Raw genomic sequence first — 20,792 nt, forward strand, 5'->3', positions numbered from 1 at the left:
GTAACCGATAAAAATAATTATATTATTATGAGAATCTCCCGAAATCCAAAGCAAAATAGGAGCAAAGAGTCATGAGTCATCCACTGTGCTTTTTCCAGTATTTCGTGCTTTTGGCAAATGGCGTGCATTCAGTCTGGATAAGTTTAAACGTCTCAGGAAAAAGAGAAATAAAATATTGTTTACTCGTGTCTTCCCAAAATTAATTTACGGTAGCTTGCTTGCTTGCGAAATAACACAGGTATCACATTTTTTATTTCATGGACGAACATATTATTTCTTCCGTGAAATAATTGTTCGTCAAAACCTTATAATATCCACAGAAGGAATAAAAAAAGCTTTCTTTTTGTTTGATGGGGACAGGGTTAAAGCAGAGAGCTCTTGAACCAAGAATAATAATAATTCAAAAATAAATAACTTAAATGTTCAATTTGCGCTGGAGAAGGAACATTTTTAAAAATCTAAGCTTTGCAGAACACAATAACAATAATATGAAACAAAACATACCAGAGAGATCACCAAGAACAGATGAGAAAATACAGCCGACCATTAATTTCTACATCTGGTGTTTCTAATTTAAACATATTATCTGGGAATAGAAAAGGGAACACCTTTGACTGCACAAACGAGGATAGCTACACAATAAACCATTCTAATATATATTAGCTAAAGTTCGCATGAAATTAATGGCAGAAAATGACTTTGAGTTCGCGTGGAGACGAGCACTCATGTATCAGAGACGGATTGTCATGCGCGTATGTGAAAGTATCAGGGCAAGCATGCTTGAAGAAATCCGAGTAACTCGACGCACGACATGTCTGTGGGCTGTTGTAATGGTTGCGGCAACAAAGCTCATCTGTCCCGAACGCGGCGCAGCCGCTCTTACAACCTACAATATTCCCATGCGGAGATCTTAACTGCAGACCAGGAGGACAGGTCGCGAGTAAATCAGACCGACATCCCACCACGGGGCATTGGCCCTTGCCTTCGTGCGGAGTCACGGTCATGGGTACGTTGAAGCCATCCACGAGGCTGACACCGTAGGAGGAGAGGTCAGTGAGGCCGTGGTGGAGGGAGAATTGAGCCAGGGTCGCTGGGGCGGCGCCGCCGGATCCTTGACATTCCAAGCAGCCGCCGCAGTCACCTGTATCGCATGTGAAGTGTCCGTTCGCCTGGGTGCACTGGGTTCGGGCCCATATACGGCCGGACCAGTGAGTGGTGGGGGCGGGGAAAGAGCGGTGGGTCAGTGTGTTGAGGGCGAAGCCTCCGCGCTCAAGAACGGGGTGGCCGGCGTTCGGTTGGATGGCGGGCCAAACAGTGAAGGGACAGTTGTTGACGACTGTTAAAATGAGGTCCGGCGTAGCATTGACGAAGGTAAAGAATATGAACAGGAAAACGATGGAAGAGAGAGCCATTGAGATTAATGCGATATATGCCCATAACTGAAGTATATATATATAGCTCGAGTATTTTTATTTTAAAATGACTTTCTCGAGTATTTTTAAAATATATACATAAAATTATTTTTTAAAAACAATAATTTAATAAAATTAGATAACAAATATTGCTTGGAAATCTAAATTTATTGTCTTTTAAAAAATAATATAAAAATAAAGTAACTTTTTGTATCTCCATTATTAAAAGCAACTTAAATTTATTCCCTATAATATACATTTTCTTTTTTTAAAATTGATGTAGTACTTTCACGTGTCACATTTAGCCAAAGGAGAATGGAGCAGTGGATTCTTTTTTTTTTATTTTTTTTTTCTTTGTCAAAATTTGATTTTATTTCATCCATCATTATTATACTTTGCACAAGTGGAACGTAAAACTCTAAAACATACTTCATTTCTGATTATGTTTTACTTTTGAGATTACAACAGTACTTAATATTCTTAAATTTTAAAATTTCTTAAAATTTTGTGGATACCATTCTTTTAAGTTTGGCGTAACAGGCAACTTTTCTATTATATGTGTTCGTAGATAACAAATGTAATACTTCAATATATTAAACTAATAAAAAATAGTTTATAAACTAAAACAAAATTAATAGACAAGTTTATTTTAAGATGATATTCTTTTTAAGTTTGTAACTTAACGTTGATGCTCTTGTTGAGAGACATTGTAACGGACGAGACGTCTTAGAAAAAGTTGAGTAAAAGTAGTCTAAAATGAACTGTCGACGACGTAGTTTTCTCAAAAGATCGACAATGTTTCAAATATCTCACATGGATATATTAAATTAATAAAAAGTGACTTGTAAACTCAAAAAACTTATACTACCCAATAAATAAGTATTTTGAGATGATATTTTTTTGAGTTCATAACTTAACAGTGACATGCGAGGTACAAATTCTTGTTTTGTTTTGTTGCCTTTGGACCTTTTATTGAAAGTCTATATAGTATGTACACAATGAATAACAATTGCTGCACACTCTGATTAACAGTAAGCATGATTGGACAACCATCGATGAACAACGGTGGCAGCTTGAGAAGATCTTGAATTTTTTGTTCTAACAGTATTCCGATATAGCCCTCTTTAAACTACAGAAAGTTTATACCAGAAACATATGCCTTATAACTCAAAACAACCGTAGATCCCCATAAAAATTTAGCAGTCCAATATAACCTTCAAAGGTAACATAAAACTTCTTTATTAGAAATAGTATCTCATTCATCACATTGAATTACAAATTAAAATGAACTGATGAAATTGAACAAAGTTACTCATAAACTGCAGCACCCAACAAACGCGGTGTGGGGATGGCAATGAGAGGCACCCTCTTTTTTAACACAATTCCGAACTTCTCATTAAGGTCTAGACTATCTCCCTCGGCCAACTTCCAGTTGAAACTATGTACAAGCGACGCCAGCGAGAACGCCACGACTCTCTCAGCCATAGGGATCCCAGCACAAATCCTTCGTCCCGAACCAAACGGTATGTAACTAAAATCATTCCCGCTATAATCTCTTTTACCATTAAGAAACCTCTCGGGTACGAACTCATTTGGCCTTTCCCATATGGAAGCATCCCTTTGTATCGCCCACACGTTCACGAATACACGAGCCCCTTTTGGAACGGTGTAGCCTCCTACAATGCATGGCTTGCTAGGACAATGCGGCACCATGAGAGGAAGAACCGGATGAAGGCGAAGGATCTCTTTCATTACGGCTTGGAGGTAGGGTAATTTGTCGATGTGTGATTCTTCGACCGTGCTGTTTATTCCCACAACTGAATCAAGTTCTTGTTGTGCTTTGATCATGATCAGTGGGTTGTTCATCATTTCGGCTAAGGCAAACTCCACTGTGCTAGAGGTCGTGTCCGTTCCCCCTACCACCATATCCTGTTAAAAATATTTGTCCCATTAACATAATTTCCCAGTCATATCTCTTCATAACTTACCCTCAAAAACTATAAAAATCTCAGCACGTGAACATGATATTGGAGATGGAGATTAGGTGAGGGTGTGTGAACTTATCAAATACGTATTCATATGTCAATTGATACATTTAATTTAACTTTGACTTGGCCTCTTCGGAGAGTCAAAAATAAATTTTAAAAAAGGAATAAGTGTAATTCTTTTTACAAAAGTAAAATGAAAATAAACAATTAACATTCGAGCTAGCGTACGTACCATGAGCAAGGCTTTGACATGAAGCATGGTAAAAGGAGTCTTGCTCGTTTCAGAGTCCTTTCCCTCATCTTTGAGCTGCATCAATACTTGCAAGAAATCCCTTTTCATCTCCCCACCATTAGACCTACTCAGTTTCACCCTCCGTTCGATTATTTCATCAAATAATCTTTCAAGTTTCACTGTTACCTTCTTCATTTTCTTCTTCATTCCTTGAAGATCTAACCACGCAAGACCCGGGAAGAAATCCGACACGTTCGGCTTCCCCAGCAACTCCGTAATCTCTGACACCACTTGCCTGAACTCTGCCCCGATGCTAGCCCTTTCATTACCTTTCACACTACCACCCCACAACATATTTGTCACGACATTGAGCATATTCAAGAACATCTGCTCCCCTACGTTAACAGGAGATCCCGATAAGCTGTAGATGTATTTGATTGTGCTTCGAACTTCATGCCTTCTATAAGAATAGAATGCATCAAGGGTTGCATTGCCAAGCATGTCCCTAACGCAGACCTTCCTCAGCATCCTCCACTCCGGCCCGTAGGGGGTGAAAACTATGTCATGTCCGCTGTATTCCATTGCTGTGTTCACGGATGGGTTGTCCCGATTGGCAAATGTAACATCGTGTTCCTTCAGTACTTCTCGCGCCATAGCCGGTGAGCTTATCACTATAGCTTTCTTGGTGCCGAGATTCAGGGACAATATTGGACCGTAGATTCGAGCAAGGCGCATAAAATATGAGTGGAGTTCGGGGTCAAGATACGGGAGGTTGCCTACAATAGGCAAGCCTCTAGGGCCTGGAGGCATCGGATATTGAGATCTTGTGAAATATTTGAATAGAAACCACGAATACCATATTAGCGTAAGGATTATGATAACATACATGATAGCCATGTGTGCGTCTCGAGAATATTGGTTGAGCAGAAGTGTTGGATTCATGGGATCGATTGAGTGGGAGAAGTGAAACGAAATTTAGATTTGTGCTTGTACTAAAATATATGCTACATATTAGAAAAAATCAATATTTTTAGATGTAAACCGTAACTATGGATATAAACTGACAAATTGTATACACGGCCGGCCGAATGATGTGGTTTGAAAGTATCTTCTACGTTGAGATGCCACGGACTTCTATTATTGTCAATTTGTCATGTGTTGTACCCAAAAGTTTTGATAAAATAAACATTTTAATTTTAACAGCTAATTATATAAAATAACACTTGACGCATCGGACATAGACATATAAGTATATATAAAAGATTGTTATTATACTGTTTTTTAATATCCGATGCAACTACATCTATTCTGGGTAGTAGTTTGAGAAGGATCGATATGGCCACCATCGTCCAAATCTAATTCCATTCTCATTTCTTTCCATAGTATCTACATGTAAAGACATGCAAGTGATGCAACACTATGATTTACCAAAGCTTGTAAAAAATTCTGATATTTACCACTAAACCCAGATAGGAATCCCATATAAATATTGTATGTTGGTTCTTCTATCTGGTAACAAAGAAAAAGTTTAAACAAATGTAGATATTAAAGCTGAAGTTTCAATGATTTCCAATTAGTTAAGGCTGGAAAAAGAAAGAAAAGGCGCAACTTGTCATCCAAACATTAATTCATAGGGAAAAAATTTGAAAACCATTTTTTTTTCTCGTCTATCCGAACACAGTAACATATATTTTCCATTTAATCTTCATCTTTCCCCTCAACATATTCCATTATATTTGGTATTTTGTTCAACAGGACACCATATAGGCAAAATAAAGCTATTAACAATAATAACAAAAACAATATCGCAGTCCCTTTTTTTGGGGTGGATGCGTGGTGGTGACATAATAGATGAAAACCGGATAGAAACTCTTTTAAATGGTTATGTCAGCTCAAGCTCAATAAAGTTAGAGAGTTCTAACTCCTTGGCTACTGAGTAGAGGTTCAACCATCTTACTTGGAGCGCGGATGATGTAAACACAAGCGAGGATTTGTATGAGCGAAGAATTTCAAATTTAAATATTGAACATTTTACCTTAATACGAAAACCAGGAATGACAAATACATAAGAGGGAGCGATCATGGTCAGACTCTCAAAGCACAGGGCATGTTTCCTCGACACAAGGAAAAAAAGAAAAAAGAAAAAAGAAAAAAGAGAAAGGGGAAAGATATGAGCTGCAAGCGATAATTTCAATTAGGTCCAGCAAATTTACTCATCATTTTTGTGATAATTGGAGAGACCTTCGGGTTAGCTTGATGTTTAGCCAAGTTAGCAGGGTTTTTCATCACTGCAAAACAACCAGATGGATAACAAATTAGCAAATATGTGAAACGAATAATGTCACTAATTCTGAACATTATACACCATATCGGGGGCAAACATCTATATTTGAGTACTCTATTTGCAAGTGTTAACAAAACAACACAGCCCGTATGATGGCAGGAGGCAAACGTGATTTTGGAATTTCTTTTCGGCAAACAGTGTTAGTTTGGAAAAAATGACCTTACTCTTTTTTTTTTCTTAGAAAATATTAAACAAAACTACCTTGCAACATGCACGAAAAACGGTAACCAAATAACAATGTCGTATTCAAAATCTTGATCAAACAAAGCTCATTTTTTAAAAATTTCTTATTTGAAAGGTAATAATCCACAGACCACATTGCCATTAAGAGCGGCATGCATTCAACAAAGGCATAAAAACGTACCATCTTGGAGTGCCGCCATGACTTCAGGATCTTTGAATGCTGCCATCATTTCAGGATCCTGTAATAAGCAAATCAAATCAAAAAATGAAAAATAAACTACAGCAACCTCCCACACACAAGAACAAAAGTTGAGGTAGCTTGAGCCTCTGTGATCATTCCTCGACAAGGCAAATGAGGTTATAAACAAAAATAATATGAGTTTCTCAAGTCTGAACAATATACATGAGCGAAGAGTTATCACTTACATTCAATATTTTGCTGAAGTCAAAATTCCCAGGCATACCACCAGGTGCGCTCCCAGGAAAGCCACCGGGCATGCCGCCAGGGAAGCCACCGGGCATGCCCCCAGGGAACCCACCGGGCATGCCGCCAGGGAACCCACCGGGCATGCCGCCAGGTCTTCTACTTGATGATTGCTCTTGATTCTTAACCTTTTCATATGCAGCCTAAACAAACGCGAAGCTGAAAATTAGTTATATAGATAAAAGAAATGACATGCAATAGATGGTTCACCTGAGCTTCAGCACGGCGGCGTTGTCGCTCACGGTCAGCCTTCCTGTCTTCTCGTTCTTTGTGCAGCCTGTCGTATTTCCTCCGATGATCCTCGATCTTATGTGCATTGGGCTCAACCTAGTGCCCAAAAAAACATATTCATCACAGATGAGAGTATTCACATTGTTATTGTTTGCCAATGCTTTTTTTTTTCTAACACGAATGTTTGGTCATGATTTTGCCTGTCTAATTTGTTTTCAAGCAGATTTGACTGAAAATGGGGATTAAACATGCAATGAGCATTCATCTCTCTCTCTTGCACACAAAACACGCGCACACAAATTTGCAGATACAAACCTTCTTAAGTACAGCACTGATTTCCTCATCATAGTCTAACTTTGATGCCAAGTGCAGATCCTTAGCAGCCTCTTGCCATTTCCCAAGCATTGCTAGGGCTATGCCACGTGATTTGTATCCTTTAGCAGAATCAGGATTGATCTGTCATAGACATGAAGGCTTCTGTTAATTCCTTCGTCCTCGTATATAAATCAGTACAGCAGCAGTAGAATATTCAACAGAATGACAGATCAATAAAAAATGTATCGCACAACAATAACAACATAAAGCAAAGAGAAGAACCAAAAGTTCAAGAGATTCAAGGAGCGCAAACACCCCCTCGAGATTTCCGTGCAGGAGAAAAAAAACAGTCCAACTAAATTACATGCCAGCATGTTATCAAAGAGCCAATAAGAATCACTGGTGCCACCAAAAGAGTTTAAAAAAAAAGGACAACCTCCAGAGCTGCGGTAGCGTCCCGAATAGCAGCATTTGGTTTCTTCATTTTGATGTATACACTAGCTGAAAGTTGGCCATCAAATTCACACATGTGAGAGTTAAAAAGAGCACAAAAGTGTAGCAAGAAACATTTACGGTATAAGATAATTACATACAAATAAGAGAGAGAGAGAGAGAGAGAGAGAGAGAGAGAGATAATATGGGGTTTACCTCGAGTTGCATACATAATTGCGGACATAGGATTAAGCAGTATAGCTGTGGTAAGATGCTCAATCGCTTCCTCGAGCTTACCTGATCAGATTTCAAAGCAATTTTAACACATTATGCAGGATTGCTACAGAAAGAGTGATTACTTCGCAGATTTTCACAGAATGTGTTAACACCTTCTGAAATTGCTTCCATAGCTTGCATTTTAGCCTCCTGAGCAGCATCACGGTTTTCTTCAGTTACCTCAACAGAGGCATCTCCCATCTACACCGAAAACTTGTATCATATCTGGAAATATCACAAGCTCAATACAAACAAAATTTAAAAAGTTGGGTTTTCGAAACCTTCTGCGGTGGCTCATTATCAGGCTCCACAACATCACTTTCGTCGAGATCCACATCAGACTCAACTATTGCAGGCTCTTCTTCTTCATCCTTCTGAAGTTGAGGCTCATCCTCAACGTTATCCATGTCCTCATCGCTCTCATCCATCACATGGGACTTCTTTACTCATACACAACAACAAAGTACATCATATCACAAAACAAGAACCAAATGAAGTATCAACTGGCTTTTTTGTATGATGATAAAACCTTTTATCCTAGTTACAAAACCTTCGGCTGATAACCATGTCATAACTGTGATTCCTTCACAAAAGTGGAGAATATTGAGAATGTAAAAAAAATCAGTACCCCCACGCTTGAGGACTAAAATTACCCCATAATTTCGCTTCTATTGACCTCTTTCATTTCAGGGCAGTGAAGTTTTGGCAGTACAAATATACATTCGAAAATCGTGATCAAATCAGAAAACATAAAATAAAAAATAACGTATTGAGAAAATAAAATTTAACTAAGATTAAAAAAAAACATACAGCCTTATCATTGTCAGCATCGTGCCCCGACAGAGGAACCTTACCTCCGAGACTGCAAAATAACTCAAAAGAGACTATGTTATGATAAATAAAATTAAAAAAAAAAGGGAAAAAAAACCGACGAGTTTACTTGAGATGAACATTTTGAGCCATATTGCATATAAATAACCAGAGAAATCACTACCTCTCGATGTAATCCCGGAAGAACGAGAGGGAAGGATCCGCGAGGATGGAGGGCGTGGATTTGCAGAGTTCAACAAATTGCTTCAGTTGATTGATCTTCGATGCGTCCATCGCAGATTAATTGCACTCTCGGTCTCGATTCGGAGAACAGTAGGGTTTTGCAAAGTTGAAACAAATTGCTTCAGTTGATTGATCTAACTTTATTATTTGCGTCGCCCCTTGTTTTCTGAAACATTCTAGTAGCTTCTGTAGATAAGTTTTTCGGAATCCTAGTCACAGTAAGTGTGACGTTGTGTTATGTAATTCTTATTTTCTCGTGGAATGTTATTATTGGATACATATTTAGTAAATTTTACGTCATAAATAACTTAAAAATTATATAAATCAAATAAATCGTTGTTATAATTTGATGTACAATGAATAAAGTTTGAGCTAACACGATAACTTATAAATCATATTATTCAAGCAACCATACAGACAAATCATGTACGACAAACTATTCGAGAAAATATTGGTAGAAGATCAAACTTATAAACATTGGTCAAACACTCACCTCTATGTTTTATGTATATTTTTTTTTAGAATACAAATTTTGAAATTCTTAAAACTGTTTTCAAACTAGATTCTGGGGAATTTTTTTTTCTGTTCTATATATTTATTAGTTTTTCCATTTTTTTAAATTTATTTGCATCATATTTAGTTAAAGTAGGAGCACTATAAATGTAATTTTATTTTGTTGTTACATTCACAAACCAAGTTGATTATTATACATTAATAAAGTTTAATTATAATAAAGATAATTATTTTCATATTAAATTTACAATTAATTTTCAGAGTTAGGGTAATATTTATTGAAATTTTAATTATTATTAATCATTTTAAAAATTGTATTATTCTCATCAGCAAGTTGGAAAATGTTAATGAAATAGATGTAAGTCCAGCTCAAACTTCTTTCTTAAGAAGTTCGATGAACTAACGCTCACTTTAAAGTTGCGTCTAAACTTGAATTGTGATAGTGTAAAAAAAAAAAAACCATTGAATTTTGATCCATTGAACATTCAACTTAATCAGTCATGCGTACAAAATTTTGTCGGTTGTTGTATTTGTGTCATCTAACTCGATCTTGTATTATTTAGTTAGCATATATAACGTTTAAACTAGTTTAGCCGATCTGATATACTACTCGTAAAAAATTGAATTATCTTTCAAATCGTTTTACTCGTTGATTATTTTGATCACTGATTTATGAGATATCATCAAAATATTTCAAATCCACACATTTCCAGCTGATGCAAGGGGTGATTGTACAACTTTTACGAAAAATTAAGATATAAGATGTCTATTTAATTTTTACTTCAGAAAATTGTGAATTTTTCATATTGAGAGGGAGGTTTGTTGGGAAAAAAAAAACTCATTTATAAATATATTAGTAAAGTATGTGTTTGGGGGTACATCATACAAACTGAACAATGACCTCAATAAAGAAGGTTTCCGACTTTTAGTACTTTTCTAAGCTTCAAATATCACAATCAAATTCTTCTTAATTCAATGATCAATTGGACAACAAATAAGAGAATAACATGGACTTTATTCATGTCCACCAATTATATTATGTATGTAAAAGGAATAAGAACCGAAGAATAATATTCAAGAAAGTGACTAAATCAAGTTAGCCGGCCGACATTGGTGTCTCGCACTCATTCTTATTGTAAAGGACACAAAATGCGCACAATATGCCACATGCCTGCATCCCTTCACCCTCGCTTTCTCCATCTAAATTATAGTCCTATGCCATAATATTTTTCTCTGATGTGTTAAAAAATGTTTTAAATATTCTAAAAAAATTTAATGTGAAAAAAATCTTGGATAAAATTACAACGTTTTTCACATTTTAGTGTAAACTTATTCTCTTTTAACTGACATGCTAGAAGAACGACTGAACGTATCGTATGGTAATTACGTGATTTAAAATATTTGTATTATATTATTACCTCAAACTATATTTTTGATAAACTTACGAGTGTTTGATTGATTATATAGCTGATTGTTGGGGGAAGTGGGGGTTAGAATATATCACATAGAATGAGTAAACCGAAAGAGACAATAATTCATGAATAAAACTTACAACAACAAAAATTGAATCTTTTCAAAGGTTAACAAAAGAAAAATTTGATTCCTTAACGTGGAGGCATCATCCTCTTGCCGTACCACAATAGAAACACCCCGCATGTAGTCCATGGCATGCTGCATTATGAAAGTTATATATAGTCGCGTAATGAGAAAACGTTGGCCTTAATAATGCTCGAGAAAACTTTGGATCTCAAATAATTTATTATTAAAACTTGATTATCTTTTCTTGACTTTAGTATTGTTTATATTTTATTTAAATTTTACCTCAACTGTTACATAGATTGTATATATATTTAGCTTAAGATTTCACTAACATTAGTTTTAGTTGAAAGTAAACAATGAATAATACTAGTTACGATCAATTTATACCTCCAAATCTACGAGCAGATGAGGCGAGTCCCCAATGGATGAACAAAGGGGACAACGCTTGGCAAATCATCGCCGCCACCCTCGTCGGGCTCCAATCCATGCCAGGACTGGTGATCCTGTACGGCGGGATGGTGAAGAAGAAATGGGCTGTCAACTCATCCTTAATGGCATTCTACGCATTCGCAGCAACGTTAATATGCTGGGTTGGGTGGGGATACCGCATGTCTTTCGGTGAGAAACTAGTAGGTTTCTGGGGGAAACCTGCTGTGGCGCTGGACGCCGATTTCCTTATGGGCCAAGCTTTTCTTGGGTACTTCCCGACGGCGACAATGGTGTGGTTTCAGTTCGGATTTGCGGCTATCACGCCGGTTTTGATCGGTGGGGCGCTGCTGGGGAGGATGAACTTTGTGGCGTGGATGATATTTGTGCCGCTTTGGCATACGTTTTCGTACACGGTGGGGGCGTTTAGTGTGTGGAGTTCGAATGGGTGGTTAGCTAAGATGGGAGTGATTGATTTCGCGGGAGGGCTCGTTATCCATCTTTCATCTGGTGTTGCTGGCTTCACCGCTGCTTACTGGGTAAGTTTCATTAACTTTATACCTCGACTTATTTTATCAAACTATGGACCGGAGTCACGATCTTTTGATGTGTATTGGGTTAGATCTTCATACTAACATACTAATCTAAAAACCATGTTACCGATAAGTCGCGCATTGGACAAGCTATATGCGATGTACTCGTCCGAGAAGGTGTTAGTGAAATCCAACTCTTAAATACGTGTAAAAAGCTCACTCACTTCGTCAACTTCAACATCAAGTGAGATTACTAAAATATTCTTTTATCCTATATATGGCTTCATATATCTAAAGTCATCACAAATCGTTGGTATATCTCAACACCTCACATCCTGGGGTACGGTTAAGATTTAAAAATTTGTGAATCCTTTCATTAACTTGTGTATATATAAATAAAGGTGGGACCGAGAGGAGAAAAGGAGAGGGAGAAATCCTCTCCAAACAACATTATTATGATGTTGTGTGGTGCCGGACTAGTGTGGATGGGATGGACTGGATTCAACGGTGGAGCGCCATACGCCGCCAGCACAGTGGCGTCACTGGCAGTCCTCAACACCCATGTGTGCGCTGCCACAAGCGTGCTGACATGGTTATTGCTCGACATTTGCATCTCCGGCAAAGCTTCCGCTCTTGGAGTTGTGAATGGCATGATCACTGGCCTTGTTTGCATCACCCCGGCTGCCGGTGCGTTCAATTCTTCCCCTTTTTAGTCACCATGAAAAAAAATGTATGATCTTAGGTTTTTAAATTAATAGTTTTTCATTTTGTCCCATTGGGTAGGATTAGGATGACGGAAATTCGAGTCGACTCAAATATTATATTCAATTCGTATTCTAAATTACCACATATATAACGATTTGAGAGTTTTTCGAGTCAGTCGATACAAATGATACTTGATGGGCAGTCATAGTAATCGAACTTGGGTCTAGTTCGAACAAGTTTGATTTACATTTTTGTAGTCAAATTCATGTTTGAAGTATTTTGTTCAACAACTAGCAGTATGACTGTGTGAATGAGATGTCTGAAAATGTACTTAAAATTTTAGTATTACATCTCATGTAAAATTATTTACAATTATTTTTTCCTCATAAATCAAATTATTTACTAATTTTCATGATCAATTAATTCAGTTTTTTTCATTAATATTATTTATTTGATTGATTGATCGGGTTAGTTGTGAAAATAGTAGTATACTGTTGGAGAAAAAATATTTTTAGGATTTCTAGCTAATATCAGAAAATATTGTTATTTTGTTGACCTTTGCAACAACTATTAGGAATCACAACCAAACATGAACTTAATTAGCAAATGGTTCTTTTTTTATAAATGAAAACGACATTCATTAATAAAGTAAAAAGTAATTATACAAGTACAATGGAGATCTCCAAGAGATAGAAAACTCAAATATCAAACAACTAAGTAACTAACTAAAGAGAAATTATATATACATCAATTGAACTAGGAAAACAACGTAAAATGAATATCTTGAATTTCTTAATTGTTGCATTGATATCTGACTTCTCATTTTCGAACATGGCTCTATTTCTTACATTCCGCATCTGATAATTCGTAACTGCAAAGGCCGAGTAAATGCATCTTAGCAAAATGGTTCTTGATACTTGTTGTAGGAGTTGTCCAATGTTGGGCATCAATCTTGATGGGCCTAATATCAGGAAGTGTACCATGGTACACATTGATGATTCTCCGCAACAAAATAAGGCTATTAAGATACGTAGACGACACTTTTGCAATCATTCACACCCACGCGGTGGCTGGAGCTCTAGGCGGAATTCTCACGGGTGTCCTGGCCATGCCTAAACTCAGCCGACTCTTCTACATGGTTCCCGATTGGGAGAAGTACATCGGCCTAGCATATGCCCTCCAGATGGGTCGAGCACGAGCTGGGATCAGGCAAATGGGGGTTCAGCTTGCCGGAATCCTTTTCATAGCGTGTCTAAATATTGTTGTCACGAGCCACATTTGTTTGTTCGTCAAGTTGTTCGTTCCACTCAGGCTTAGTGAGAAAGTATTGCAAAAGTAAAAATGAAAATAAACGGCGCCACATTGACAAAATACATCAAAGTGGTTACTATAATGTGGTTAAGTATTATTAATAGTAAATAAGTTGAGAAAAAATAATTGTTTTTAAGTTGGGTGATTTGACATGAAAAGTTATATTTTTGGTGACGTACTTTGTATGTTTTAATTTTTGGTTATGTCAGATAATTCACGATTTTATTTAATTCACATTTTTTTTAAGTTTTGTTTACTAGAGTTTGGATGTTGAGCTAGAAAATGATGATGTGATACCAAAAAAAAATAATGTGTGGTATTTGACATTGCCGACGATACATCAACATTATAGTGATATTAAGACTAAAATTGAAAAAAAATGAAAATTATCGGACTAAAACCGTGAATTGTTCGACAACATGATAAAAAAGAAAAAAAGTTGCAAATTGTAAAAACAAAAATGTGACTTTTTCCTGATTTAAAGTATAGTTTTAAAACTATTTGAGTTATATAAAGAATGGGAGGAACACAAAGCATTCCCAAATAACACTTATAATTTATGTATAAAAAAAAGTTAATAATTTTTTTTTTAAAAAAAATACAAACTCATATATTAATCATTCAAAAGACAAGGCTAAACTATCATTTTAATTTCGTTTTAAAACATAAATCCTTTCTTTAAATTACTTTAAACTTAAATTATTTTCTAATTCAGAAGGACACAATTTTCAATGGATTGGTGAATTTACCCCACATTTATCTATAGTACATCTATCAATACTCCTCACTCAACTGGCAACCGTTCAAAAGAAGTATTTATCATGTGCCATTTTTTGTCATCAATAATTGTCCATTGTCGATGTTATTGGGTTATATTCTGTGGTCGTCATTCATATAGCGTGGTTTTGCATTTTTTTTTCGATTTTTTTTTTGGTAGACGTAGGTTTCTTTTGAGACGGTCTCACGAATCTTTATATATGAGATGAATCAACTCTCTCGATTTTCACAATAAAAAGTAATACTCTTTGCATAAAAAGTAATATTTTTTAATGGATGACTCAAAGGAGAGATCGGTCTCACAAAATACAACTCGTGAGATCGTTTCACATAAATTTTTATCATATCAGAAATTGTATTCTCCGAATTGACATAATTTTATTTGCTTTGGATTTGGATAAGTCACCGGACCTGACATTTTTACGTGGTAAACGATAACAAGTCCAGCTTGAAAACGTGGACTTAGTAAACCTCGACTAAGAATTTCATACCCCACCAAGCTTCGCTTTGGATAACTAACCTCTAGCTCTCCCTATATAAAAAAATGTACTTAAAAATTATTTTATTTTTTTAAAAAAAGATTACTTCTATTTGTGTTATAACACAATATTATTATTATAATAATGACAAGAGGTAGCAAGTAACTTTTATTTTTCTAATAAGATTTTGATTTCATAAATTTTAAACTATAACTTCACCATAATTAGTTCTTCTCATAGTTTTTTTTTTTATTTGTTAAGATTATGAGACTTGAACTTAACTCCAAAAACTAGCGCGATAGAAGATGAATGTTCGAGTCTATATATACAATTTTCAAGAACTTAATTCAATCGATATAAGACATCTAACACATCCCTCACGTCTTGGAGCATGAAATTTACATTATCAGGCAATGACAATCTAATATATAAAAATAAATCTTAATTGTGCTATCATATTAAAATTGAGATTTAAATCTAACTCAATTATTTAAACTAATTTTGGAGTTAGCACTTCATTTCATCCAAGAAATCACAGCTGTTCACATGCCAGCTTTGGAATTGGCCATCTCCTTTCAGCTTCCCTGACGCGCATGTATATAGACATATAGTGTTATTCTATTATATCTCATCTCATGCTATATAATACATTGAACTGCCGATGTACACACAAAACTATACAATATCATTTCCTTTCCTCGTTCAATACACACTGATACAAAGAACGCACACACTTGGGTTTCAAATTTGATCAGATTTATTCGTGGCAATTTACAATTTTTTTTTGCTACTGTTATTCAAGAAAACCCATAAGTTTTTTGTGCACATAAATTAGTTTTATAGATCGAAAAAGTAAATAATATAAGATGGGAGAGAGGAGAAGAAGTGGTGCATTCTTGAGTTTGGTTTTGAGTTTGGGTTTCTTGCTATTATTGTGCGAAGGGAAGACGAAGAGAACACAGAAGAATGCGTATGCCACAATGATGTATATGGGGACTCCGAGGGATTACGAGTTCTACATAGCCACGCGTGTGATGCTGAGGTCTCTCGCAAAGCTTCAGGTCGATGCTGATCTTGTCGTTATTGCCTCCATGGATGTTCCACCCCTTTGGATTCAAGCTCTGTAAGTATATCTCCCCCACCCTCATTGTTGTAATGTTTCAGAAAACAAACTTTATTACAATATGTCGATTCCCCTTTATCACAATCTAGTGTCAGAGCCCTGTGAATAGAACTGGAATTCAAATTAATTTGGATCAATGCGGATTCATGAGAAATGGGGATGTGGGTAAAAAAATGTTTTGTATAAATCTTGAAGCGGTGAATTTTTTTTTCGAAATTCATATTTTCCCCTTTTTTTACCCTTTGTCTTGTGCAAAAGAGCTATTTTGTTTGGTTGTATTTCCGATGTTGGAGAAAATATTGAGTTTTTTTAAAAATATATTAGAAAATTTTATATGTTCCATAATATTTTGTATATCTTTAGGTAAAAAAAAAAGATTGATGCTTTTGTTTAGTTATTAATTAATTAATACTTATATTTCCAACTTGGATTGACAATTGTCATGACAGTTGGCAAATCAGATGGTCAAAGTATCGTCCCTTCCTTTTTTTTTTGAAGAACTTTTGACTTTTTGTTCAATTTCATATTCTTATCCCTACGTCTCTCGTTTTTCTTTCCCTCTAAATTTTCCATTAAGAGATGTTTTATTTCAATTCAACTTAATCAATCCATGCTTTTGTAAGAATTAAGTTATTATGCTTTATTAAGCAATTAAAACTTTAATTACTTTGTTTAAACAAGAAGTCTAATAAGTTAATAAAATAGCATATTGCTGCATGCTACTGCGTTAATGCGATGGATTACCCGTGCACGTTAAAAGTTAGTGATCGTGGGTTCTCACGTCATATGAAAAAACATATCTTAACGTTACAGGTGTTTTAGACGTGTGGTTTACTAACAAAGCCATCCATTTGATTAATTTTTTGTTCAATAATTTGATTGTTTTTCAAAAATAATTGGGCCAGGCATAGCCAAGATTACCAAGTCCTGCCAAAAATTATTAAAAAATATCCGTGACACGTCCGAAGATTAGTTGGGAATATCAAGGACTTGGTCTCAGATCAACAATATTCTAATCTGTCCAAAAAATATCGGTGTATAATGACATGTTTTGCTAGACTAAAGGGAATATTCGAGTCGGAGGGAGCATATTGGTTAAGATGATCGAACTAATCGATGTTATATTCTGTAGTTGTTTAGAGTATTTATCAAGTTTTGAGGTCGTTTCGGCACTAGACGAATTCGAACTCGAGTCGAATCCTATAGAAGAAGTTGATGATTTCAGTAGCCGTTTATTCTATTTACAAGATTTGAATCTGTGGCTTTGATTGGAAGTAGTTTATTGGATCCACGTTCTTTTAAACATAATGCCATCTATTCCAAGAAATTCCTCCACCATAGAAAATTATTTCACTATTAAATTACTCGTAAATCATTACTTGTATGTATTATTTAAATTACCCTAGAAAGGAGAGGACGTCAAGTTCTCTGTCAAGTGGGTATATCATTTCTTTGCCAGCAAATGAATGATTTAATATTTTTATTTTTTATTTTTTATTTCTCCAATTTTTCAAGCAATTTTAAGTAGTTGTCTTATTATTCTGAACAAATACTTGGCCCTTGTATGAATCTTTAACTAACAGACAATTTTGTACTTGTGAGGTTGACTTTTAGTTAATTTTTCCTGGACTATAACAATTTTATGTCCATAATTATTTATTTATTTATGTTGTTTGTTTGGTGACGGAGAAAGATGTATTTGATTACCTTCATCATAAGTGATTTTGTAACATGAATTACCATGCTCATGAATAATTCACTATAAGGCATCTCAAAATCCTTACTCTATGCATTCAGATGTTTCTTGATAGTATTAAAACCAATACAAGAAAAGTGCAAATTTATAAACAAATAGCTCCAAGGAAATTAATGTTGATATGTTGTTTTTAAGAGAAGAGGAGGATGGAGCTAAGGTGATGAAAGTGGAAAATGTTAAGAATCCATATGTAAAAGATCCGAATTCGGGTTGGAGATTCACAAAGACACTGAACAAGCTGTACGTGTGGAAGCTAGTCGAGTATGAGCGTGTGGTCATGCTTGATGCCGACAATCTCTTCCTTCAAAAAACCGATGAACTCTTTCAATGCGGGCAGTTTTGTGCTGTTTTCATCAATCCCTGCATCTTTCACACCGGTCTCTTTGTGTTGCAGGTATAACCTTTTCATCCACACCGTGTATGAAGATAGAGTTGACAATTTGTTAATTATGAGGCTACGTAATGGATTTGTTTAGCCCTTAGGCTGGGAGAGTTAGAGGAAGACACTAAATTTTTTAAATATGTTATCCTGTTGATACATGGGAAACATTATAGAGCAGAAATTGTGAAGTGAAATGTGTTCACTTTACAGAAATCCCATCACTAAAATGGTCAAAATTTGCAGCCATCTTTAGAGCTTTTCAACGATATGATTCATGAGTTGGAGATCGGCAGAAGTAACTCTGATGGCGCTGACCAAGGATTCATAGGAAGCTACTTCCCAGATTTACTTGATCGACCAATGTTTCACCCTCCTTCAAATGCCACAACCCTCGATGGAACCTACCGACTTCCTCTAGGCTACCAAATGGATGCTTCTTATTATTGTAAGTAAACACACTTAGAACCCGTGGTTCCGAAAATCATACATAAATTATTTGCTTTGACATATCGCATTTGCACAGTAAATTGCATATGGTCAATCAGGGTCAAGTAATTACTCAGTGACATGTTTACTTATTTATCTGGTTCCAGATCTCAAACTTCATTGGAGCGTGCCTTGTGGGCCGAACAGTGTCATCACATTCCCGGGAGCTCCATGGTTAAAACCATGGTATTGGTGGTCATGGCCTGTCCTCCCCTTGGGCATTCAATGGCATGAACAACGGCTTCAAACTCTCGGGTAAAATTAAGCTCTCTCTCATAAACCATTTGCAAAACCATCTTGCTCTTGTTCCATTTGTTTTTACGTGTCTTGATCAAACACACCCTCTGATGCTTGTTTTGTGATATATATGCTATTCCCAACAGCTACGCTGCAGAAACGCCTATCGTGTTCATCCAAGCTATATTTTACTTGGGAGTCATGGCGGTGGCGCGTATAGCTCGCCCCAATTTATCGAAATTATGTTACCGGAGAGAAGAAAAGAGTGTTTTCCTTCTACACACTGGCTTCAAACTGATTGCTTTATGGTCCATTCTTGCTGCCTACATAATTCCATTCTTCCTCGTACCTCACACAGTTCATCCAGTCATAGGCTGGGGCCTCTACTTGCTTGGGACGTTTTCGCTTTCTTTTATGGCTATCAACGCCTTTCTTTTGCCGTTGCTACACGTACTCGTACCATGGCTTGGGATCATTGGGGCCCTTTTAGTGATGGCATATCCTTGGTATAACAATGGTGTTTCAAGGGCTCTGGCTGTTTTCGGATACGCGTTTTGCAGCTCGCCTTTTCTTTGGGTATCGTTGGTTAAAATTGTGTCATCCCTTCATGTTTCACTAGAAAGGGAAGCTTTCTTGCCCAGATTAGGCGAAAACGCTTCGCCTTTGGGGTTCAATAAGTTGTATTAAGGAATGACAGACCACTTGGTTATATGTATTTGTATAAGAAATCTAATTTGTTTGATAAAAAAATTTGTTGGTCTTTGCCGATCTTAACATGTTCATACATCACAACGTAATTTCGTTTGAGAAGATTGTCTCTCTACGGTTACATGAAGATGTAAAACTGATCGATAGTGTATTTCGGTTGGGAGAACTATTTCCCTACTTGATTAGTCGATGTTGTAAAATCTGTTGGAGTGTGTTGCTAAGTAATTCATTCATTGAGTTTTTGACAGAGCTTATAAGATCTAAAAAAAGCTTATAAGTTGTTTTAAGCTTATAAACTCTCATAATTTGTTTGATAAAAAAATTTGCACAAAATTTATCAAAATAAGCTGTTTAAAAAAAATTGAGATACCACATATTTTTAAAAATAGATCCTATTTTATATTTTATTTATCCAAAATATTTTTATATATCCTCTTAAATTCCTATTTTATCTTTACTTCTTAAATTTCCACTTTTATCACTTTGTTTTTTTATAATCAAATTTAAAATATGATTTTGTTCTATCTTTTATTAAGATATAAAAAAAATATTAATATTTGTAATCAATATTTTATTTACACACATTTAAAAAATAATAAATAATTTTTTAACATAATTTTTTAAATATAAATTTAAAATACTCAAATCATAAAACTATTTTAATGATAAAATGATCTTATAATATTAAACACATTTAAAATAAATTCATTCAAATATTTTAACAGCTTATTTTTAAAATAAAACCTCTCATCTTACAAATTTATAAAATAATTTATAAGATATAAAAGTTTTTAAGATGTTTTAAATAAATTTAGTGGAACATTATAAAAATACAAATATCTTAAAATGAAGAAAAATCAAAAAGTA

At 35.4% G+C, this 20,792-nt stretch overlaps 5 protein-coding genes across 6 annotated transcripts; 2 read left to right on the top strand and 3 right to left on the bottom strand.

Moving 5' to 3' along the window:
• Nucleotides 1-465: 465 nt before the first annotated feature.
• LOC140989992 (osmotin-like protein) lies at nt 466-1,449 on the bottom strand. Its single transcript, XM_073459580.1, has one exon. The coding sequence runs from the start codon at nt 1,410-1,412 to the stop codon at nt 681-683; it is 732 nt and encodes a 243-aa protein (XP_073315681.1). The 5' UTR covers nt 1,413-1,449; the 3' UTR covers nt 466-680.
• A 1,178-nt stretch (nt 1,450-2,627) lies between these two features.
• Nucleotides 2,628-5,470, bottom strand: LOC140989768 (flavonoid 3'-monooxygenase CYP75B137-like). 2 transcript variants are annotated; one of them, XM_073459161.1, is made up of 3 exons: nt 4,519-5,470; nt 3,633-4,432; nt 2,628-3,341 (listed from the first exon to the last, which is right to left on the bottom strand). In XM_073459161.1, the coding sequence occupies exons 2-3, from the start codon at nt 4,365-4,367 to the stop codon at nt 2,721-2,723; spliced, it is 1,356 nt and encodes a 451-aa protein (XP_073315262.1). In that variant the 5' UTR covers nt 4,368-4,432; nt 4,519-5,470; the 3' UTR covers nt 2,628-2,720. The 2 variants fall into 2 exon arrangements, with proteins under 2 accessions (XP_073315262.1, XP_073315261.1); XM_073459160.1 differs by having other exon boundaries at nt 3,633-5,470.
• A 176-nt stretch (nt 5,471-5,646) lies between these two features.
• LOC140989770 (FAM10 family protein At4g22670) lies at nt 5,647-9,138 on the bottom strand. The gene is made up of 11 exons (XM_073459162.1): nt 8,892-9,138; nt 8,708-8,759; nt 8,179-8,337; nt 8,011-8,098; nt 7,838-7,918; nt 7,626-7,690; nt 7,190-7,330; nt 6,854-6,970; nt 6,586-6,786; nt 6,341-6,398; nt 5,647-5,920 (listed from the first exon to the last, which is right to left on the bottom strand). Exons 1-11 carry the CDS (start codon nt 8,999-9,001, stop codon nt 5,823-5,825), a joined length of 1,170 nt encoding a protein of 389 aa, XP_073315263.1. The 5' UTR covers nt 9,002-9,138; the 3' UTR covers nt 5,647-5,822.
• Nucleotides 9,139-11,358: 2,220 nt separating this feature from the next.
• On the top strand, nt 11,359-14,186 carry LOC140990413 (ammonium transporter 2 member 4-like). Its single transcript, XM_073460088.1, has 3 exons — nt 11,359-11,967; nt 12,363-12,648; nt 13,593-14,186. Exons 1-3 carry the CDS (start codon nt 11,359-11,361, stop codon nt 14,003-14,005), a joined length of 1,308 nt encoding a protein of 435 aa, XP_073316189.1. The 3' UTR covers nt 14,006-14,186.
• Nucleotides 14,187-15,807: 1,621 nt separating this feature from the next.
• Nucleotides 15,808-19,987, top strand: LOC140990735 (putative glucuronosyltransferase PGSIP8). Its single transcript, XM_073460576.1, has 5 exons — nt 15,808-16,356; nt 18,248-18,506; nt 18,738-18,939; nt 19,088-19,235; nt 19,364-19,987. The coding sequence occupies exons 1-5, from the start codon at nt 16,100-16,102 to the stop codon at nt 19,902-19,904; spliced, it is 1,407 nt and encodes a 468-aa protein (XP_073316677.1). The 5' UTR covers nt 15,808-16,099; the 3' UTR covers nt 19,905-19,987.
• The last annotated feature ends 805 nt before the right edge of the window (nt 19,988-20,792 follow it).

The sequence above is a fragment of the Primulina huaijiensis genome, chromosome 12 (genome assembly GCF_012295235.1).
Source record: "Primulina huaijiensis isolate GDHJ02 chromosome 12, ASM1229523v2, whole genome shotgun sequence".
Lineage (NCBI taxonomy): Eukaryota > Viridiplantae > Streptophyta > Magnoliopsida > Lamiales > Gesneriaceae > Primulina > Primulina huaijiensis.